This window comes from Plasmopara halstedii, assembly GCF_900000015.1.
Source record: "Plasmopara halstedii genome assembly, contig: Scaffold_1583, whole genome shotgun sequence".
Lineage (NCBI taxonomy): Eukaryota > Oomycota > Peronosporomycetes > Peronosporales > Peronosporaceae > Plasmopara > Plasmopara halstedii.
Genome location: NW_020188494.1, coordinates 672,834 through 680,071, shown reverse-complemented (window position 1 = coordinate 680,071; position 7,238 = coordinate 672,834). Strand labels below are relative to the sequence as shown.

At 46.2% G+C, this 7,238-nt stretch overlaps 1 protein-coding gene across 1 annotated transcript; it reads left to right on the top strand.

The window, feature by feature from the left end:
* Positions 1–3,811: 3,811 nt before the first annotated feature.
* PHALS_01725 (uncharacterized protein) lies at positions 3,812–5,353 on the top strand (the record flags this gene model as incomplete). Its single annotated transcript, XM_024716173.1, has 3 exons — positions 3,812–3,874; positions 3,945–4,074; positions 5,241–5,353. The coding sequence occupies 3 exons, from the start codon at positions 3,812–3,814 to the stop codon at positions 5,351–5,353; spliced, it is 306 nt and encodes a 101-aa protein (XP_024581798.1).
* Between the last annotated feature and the right edge of the window lie 1,885 nt (positions 5,354–7,238).

Here is a 7,238-nt window from a genome sequence, read left to right as displayed (position 1 = left end):
TGGACCCAAACACGCGGTAGCGAACCCGTGTCGGAGGTATCTTCTCTAGAATTGTTAAAAATGTTTTTTTTGTATCTATTTTGAGTTTGAGACGTACTTCGAAAACCAAAATCGCTATTTTCACATTGTCACTAAAATATTCTTTTTTTCTGGAAAAATTCCGGATTTTTTTGGCTTGAGTCCGGTACTAATAAATAGAAGACCGGACTCTAATCGGGAAAATACGTGAGTATAGTAATGCCTAACTAATGTAGTGAAACCTAATCAATATAGTAATATGCATTACTACTGGCAATCCTGCCACGTTTTGTTACGATGTAGCCAAACCACTGTGTGATTACATCAACTTGTGTTATCCACACCAAAGAACCATCGCAACATCCGCCCTTTCATACAAGGGTGAGTGTAACCTCGTTACAACGTGGCTGCGTGCGAGAATGAGCATTATTGTGCAGCATATCTACGGGAAGACGCGCTCCTAACACTTTTGATGCGACATTTATCGCGGGTGGTTGCTCCGCGAAACCAGGCGTATCGGGTGCATACAAAGTTCTAGCCCACCCATTAAGAGGGGCAAAAACTAGCGGAGCGTCAAGAATTTAAAGACTCTTGTCACTGCAGTGGCATCAGACTCTCTCCCTGAAAGTGAATTGGGCTTTTATCTCAGGCTGGCAGCCGCGTGAGCTTTGAGCGGCAGACTAAGACTAACCTGTTTACGACAAGGAGCAACTTGCAACGGATTATGTTCTATCAGCTGGTTCATGATCTATAGAGAATTCGCGTTGTTGTGCATAACGATGTTTGCCACCACATTCCTCACAGAAAGTGACAATATACCAGTCCGTTTCTGCAGAAATAACTTTGAGTTTAGGAGTTAAGCTGATCGGAGCAGTGTGGCGGTGAATGTGCTTTTGTCTTGCGCGCACGTACAAACGTGTCCTAAGCTTAGTTTTTAATCGCATGCGTCGGCGCCTTTGGACAATTTGTCGGCTCTGGCAGAATGTTGGCAGTCCGTGAGGATTAGATATACTTTGAACTTTCAAGAAACGCGTTTAATGATACGCCACCGTGGTTCTTGTGGATAGTACGAGCAAGATGGCTCGTTGCTGTCCGTGACACCTTAATAGTGTTAAGTCGTTCCTTGACACGGATTCTACCAACGTGACTTGACAGTGACCATTATTCTGGGTAGTGATCTGGACCTCGTTGTGGATAATATCTTCCGAAGCAAGTGTGCGGAGAGATCGTGATGCTGTTTTAATCGCTAATTTTGCTTTAAATGATACTACCCAAGCCTCGCCTCGTTTATCTCTGTTTGTATGATAGACTTGTACAACCCTCCTGTTCTTTGACACCACCTCAAATCGGCTGTAATATTGGTGATAGGAAGGGCTGTCAATTTGATTCGACCTGCTGAGTTTACTTCGTAGAAAAATCACGGACTTTTTTATCGATGAGATTAAGCGTCCCGCGCCAAATATACGGCGCTCTACTGAAGGCCAGAATGTGCAAATTTACGTGCAGATGTCAGACAGATAAACGTGTCGAAGGAATAGGGTCCATTGACTATTGTTATATTCCATCGACAGTCGTCTAATGTCGATGAACCCACTACATTCGGGTGTACATGTTGGTAGCCAGAAAGCACGCACAATTTCTAAAAAAATCTGAATGGATCCTTTTTTTGAGTGGATTTGTTAAAGCCATACCACAATCGCGCTCATGCGAGTCATTCAGAAATGAAGCACTCAGTTGACGACGAAGCGATGTGTCAATTACTCTCTGTAGCAGAGCTACCTATTGCGGTAGGGCAGCGATATGGTTTGAAGCTGTCACGTGGCTTTTTTCAGTGTTCGCCACACGCCGGTACTCTAAGAGAGGGTCGACAAGTTTCCATAGCCTGGAGAGATCACAAGAGCAACTTCCGGGACCAGCACTGCTATATGCGGAATGTGGTCCACTTCTATGTGAATCAGATGTTATCCGGCAGGTTTGCCAAGGCTGTAACCAGCATCTGGTGGAGTGAACGGGAGATCCTAATTTCTAGAACATAGCAGATGTTGTGGCTCCACCTCGGCATTATTGTCATGCGCCATTGCCGCTTATGACAGGACGCATCTTTGGTCTTTATCGATACAGGAGATGATACAGGGTCGACTAGCGTAGCGCGTTTGCCACTAGTAAGTGGGCCCGGTATTGTGGTTAAAAGATGTGTCAGCAAACTTACAAAGATGAATAGGCTGTTCGCAGCGAGATCCATCCGCGTCGTGCTATGTACGTCGCAAAACAATCAATCATATGCGTTCCCGCCAGACGTCTGTTTCACTGAAGCTGGCTTGCAAGGATGTTAGACGACTAAAGTGACGTGTCTTACTCACCCATTGCTCAAATTGAGCGCGACAATTCTCGCCAGCGTTTGATACTCAACGAACCCCAGCAAAAGCGCAACCTCTGCAAGAATACGGCCTTTAGATCTCTGCTGCTTAAAGTGCACCTGATGAGTGATTACCTGTAGGGTCAGCGCTTAGGCTTGTAAGGGCCCCGTCACGACGCAGCAAGAGACCTCTAATGAGTATATAGATGGAGCCAGCAAAACTCGTTGGAACTTGTAGCGGACAAATTCGGCTCTTTGATAGATTCAATATATTGGTGACAAGCGGATGTGGTCATGAGCTCCGCGACAGAGTGTCGTGATCCTTTTCGCCAAAGAGAAGATATATAGTGCGTAAGCTGTGTCAAGGAGCGGCAAAGCATACAATAAGTCTCTTTATTAGTGGATGAATCTGACGTATCTATGGGTGGAGACCGAGTTGCGGGATCACGACTTAGAGAGTTAAGATGGCTGTTCATGTTAGAGAACACCACGGCCTCTTTATCGAAAATGATCTTACGGTCGTTGGCCGCAAGGATTGCGTCTTTCCAACAGGCTTGTTGATTCATGGGACATTGCTCGAGAAGTGAGTCCACATAATCACAGGCACTACAAGGTGCAAGTGGTGAAGTCAAATTCCAAGCGCAGTGGGAACCCGTCCAGCAATTACGTATTCACAATACCTCAAGAAGACTGGCATAAACCAGTAAGATTTAGATAACACTTTGTGATTCGATAATTGCTCAGGATAAAAAATGGAAATTTACATAAATCACAGCAATTTGTGATGACATCGGGTACGGCTGCCACTTGCTCCAATCCAACAGCTTTGTACTGCTCTAACGGTCCCCATGTTTCTGGCTAAAACTTGATGCAATCTTCCAAAACAGCTACTCTCTCGTCTCTCATTGCCTTCATAAAGAGCATATTACACTTCTCCCTATAATACTTTAACCTAATCAGTACAGGACGAAGCGGACATTCAATTATCCTTGGTCAGATGGCATCTGTTTTTGCTGGCTTAACGCTCCTTGCAGTCGGCCATAAAAATCCCTAGCAAAAACACGCCTTTATCGTATCAGACGCTCTCTCAAAACTTCCTGGACATCATGATATTGGCAGATAAGCTGATTTCCTCTTTGCAGATATCTGCTATCGTCAAAATCCTTTCGAACCGTTCGTTGCACTCTTGGTGGTATTTCAGAGCTTGACTTCGCTGATAGCGCAGTAGACCGTCTACCCGAACATATTTGATAAAGTAGCAACAAAAAAGTATCGCTTCCTACAGATTCGTCCTCGCATCCAAATACGATCTTTTGGCCGTCACTTACACTTGTCAGGACATATCAGAGCTTAGTGATGCTGGTCCGACTGTGCTGTATTATCTCAATTACCCAAGTCCGAACGTATTAGGTAGTTGTAAAGTATGTTCTTACTGAAATGGCGGGTGTACGAGTGACAAACCTACTGTGGGGTCTCTCTGGTCAGTTTGTTGTGCGAGAGGTAAGCCAAACGCATTATTAGAGGCACACATTCTGAAGTAGGAACACACTTCTGGCTTATTGCATAAAAGCGTGGTCGGCGCATTATTGGGATTTATCAGGAACACTCGACAACTTGTGCTATATCGCGGAATCTTGAAGATGTAGAGCCCTACAAGTCAGCACTAGTGGAAGCTGTATTCTATTGCATTTTAATTCTATGTAAATTCCCGTCTTGTTACACGATATTAATCTCTTGGCGGCTAAAAGAAGGATTTAATTTCGGCGTTTACAATCGACGTAACGTTGAAGTTGATTTGCAAACGCGATGCCGTTTGTGTTGATATAAGATTTGTGTTTATACGTTTTGGGGACGCCATGCGGTATTTTTGAAGTCCCACAGATTTGAACCAAGAATGTCGACGATCGAGGCCGGACAAACCGGGCACAGTTTTGGTCGACATTGTACTTTTCGATTCACGATACGCTGTATACACACGTACAGGATCAAGCCGCTGGGTGAGCGGGGTAAGGCCGGCCAATAATTGTAAGAAACGACAAAACTAAGACCCACAGGGTTTACACGGCGCTTATAAAATATTATCACGTAGAGCGACAAACAAAATGTACAATTTTCACCATTTCAGACAGTGCTGTAAGCCAGCAGCAGCATCATAAAACTCGGATGAAGAGAAAAACGGGAAATCTGAAAAGTGAAGGTTTATTAGAGCAAAGAAACGTAGGCTACAGGATCGCGAGTTCTAAAGACCATGCTCTTCCATACGAATTCACTGAAGAGTGACTTCAAGATCCGGGATGATACAATAAGTTGAAGCCTGGATTAAAAGGTTTTGGCCAGGCAATGCAGAAGCAGTTCAAGGCGGTGGCTAAATCCTTCTGGCACAAAGAGAACAGGATTACAAAGTTGTCGTTTCAAATCGTTTTGCATAATAAAAAAACTAAGGCAAATGGATACTTTAGCGATACAAGATTCGACTAAGAACTACATCAACATGTTACGTTAACTTTCTGGCTCTACGCTGAATAATCCATTGCAACTCAAGCAAGTGGTACGCAAACTAAAAAGATTATATCGACCATGGAGGCTAAGCACAAATTCTGGAATGATCTGGCATCCTGGATGCTTGAGAATTGTGAAAGTGGTCAAATGTAGTGTTATTCAAATTATACAAAATCATTTGCTATGTACTCATTTAACATGTCATAATCGACGCACGTCTTGAATGTCTTGGTATGAGAACTGCAATTGTAGTAAAATCTCCAATCGAGGAGAGTATAGCGACGATGAAGTCGATGATGACGCGGCCCATCACGGCGTTGATTTCTTTAACAAAATTTGAAATGATTCGTTGAATTTTTTGCTGTAGATTTCTCGGTGCAATCGGCCGAATACGAGCTTTGCCCCACAAGTAAAATGCACAACCGAAGCTTTAGCCTTCCAAAGAATGACGAGGTTTATGGAGATGACCAAGAATTCTAGACTATTGGTAGGAAGGAATCAGGAAAGCTACATTCAGGAGGCTTTGAGCAATGCCGAATATGGCAGTGTGTTCTCGCCAGTAGTATCCTGAATCTTGTAGTTTTAAGCAGTACGTCGATTGAGACTTGCGACCCTGTCACGAGCTCCTCGTGACAGGGTCAAAGTGGGTGAGTTGGAACTCTCGTGTCTAAAGGGGCTTTCTTGGTAGCTCATTTGATCAAAATGACCATGATCATGCATTAATATTCAAGCGGCAGCCATGTCGGGTAGGAGCAATCATGGTAAGTGTATACTTCGTTGACCTGAGCTTCAAGTTTACATGCCATCATGCTCAATCAGACCTTGCAAAATCATGTCAACTGACATTCCCACCAGCATGTGATGTAAACACGGGCCTTTTAGCTTGTCGGAGATGTGCAAACTTAGTAGAGATCCCCCATCAAGATTGTAAGCACCTACAGTTCACATTCAAGTGTCGCCTCGAACAAGGCAACGCCGTCAGGAACTTCTCCACATATTCTCTGCTCAATGAACTCTGTGTCGACGCCACGGAAGAACACCCAGTTACGCTGGTTCCGAGAACGCCTGCGGGCAGAGCCATTCTTCGTCCCCTGTACGCAGTGCAACTTCGGACAACACGTCTGCGGCTTCAAGGGAAGAGCAACCTAAACTCTCAATAACCGAATACCGCGCAGCACATTGTCAGTGACAGGATCGCACGACCAACAACACAGACGCAATGGCTACTTCCAACCGCGCACATCGCCCGTCACAGGCGTTGGATTACCTCATCGAGGATTTGAAGGAAGTCAACTACGAGTCGGTAGCCCCTTTCCCAGGATGGGAAGCTGCGGTGCGACGTGTGCCCTGCTTAGACTTTGCGGACGCCTTGTCCTTTTCCCGAACTCTCGACTTCTAAACGAGGCACACAAACAGCAGCTGGGTGCTGTCTGTGAGCGGCTCTCATGCGCGCATCCACGGTCGGTCCTTTACCCTCGTGTGGAATACGGCTTCCGCTCGGTGAATCCCGCTACAGAAGTGAAGGACGCGATCACTCGATCGTTGGGGGTCTAAGTGATCGGGCTCCCGGTCACTACGCAGGCTGAGCTTGATCATCGGAAAGCTCTCCGAGCTCACTTTTTGGTTCCTCAAGAATTTCCGGTGGATACGTACCGCACTCGATTTCGTACTCAAAGAGGGGGCACTCTTGTACCCGCGATGAAGACGATTCTTGTGGTGCTCGCCCCTGGCGAGACCGCTTCAGATGACAAAGTGCTCTTTGAGCGATAGGTGCAGCGGCACCGAAAAAATATCTCGCTGTACAACTTACGATTGAGCCACGAGGAGGTGGGCGCGCGCGTGGAACGCCATCTTCGGTTTGAGTCTGCCAAAGTCAAAGCGCGTCACCGTCTTCCTTCAGATTGTCGCCCTGCGACGAATAGTTTGATCCATCCCGCTCCCGCGAGCTCTGTAGTCTCTCAACGGGTAAGTCTGCGACCGCAGCAGCTCAGTGCCATAGCTTGATCTCAGCTCATGCCCTTCGGCTTCCCTGGCTATTGCCGAGAAGCGCAGGGCGTACAACGACACGGAACGTTATGCATCCTCTGATCATGAGCTTCCATGACGTCTGGACATTCTTGCCGAAGTTGCATTTCAAACTCCCACGAGTTCTCGAAGTCGGAGTATCCCCGCCACTTAACAAGGTACTGGGTTTGACCCTCGACCCACAAGTAGTTCCATGTTATCGTGAACGTTACCGTTCTCGTCGAGAAGAGCCGGCGGTGAATGATGAAGACTGAATCGATTGCCGTCCGGTGACTCGCGATGCTCGTTGAGCTCTTGAGGACGAGATCGGGACCCCGCTTAGCACCATACTCATACCGCT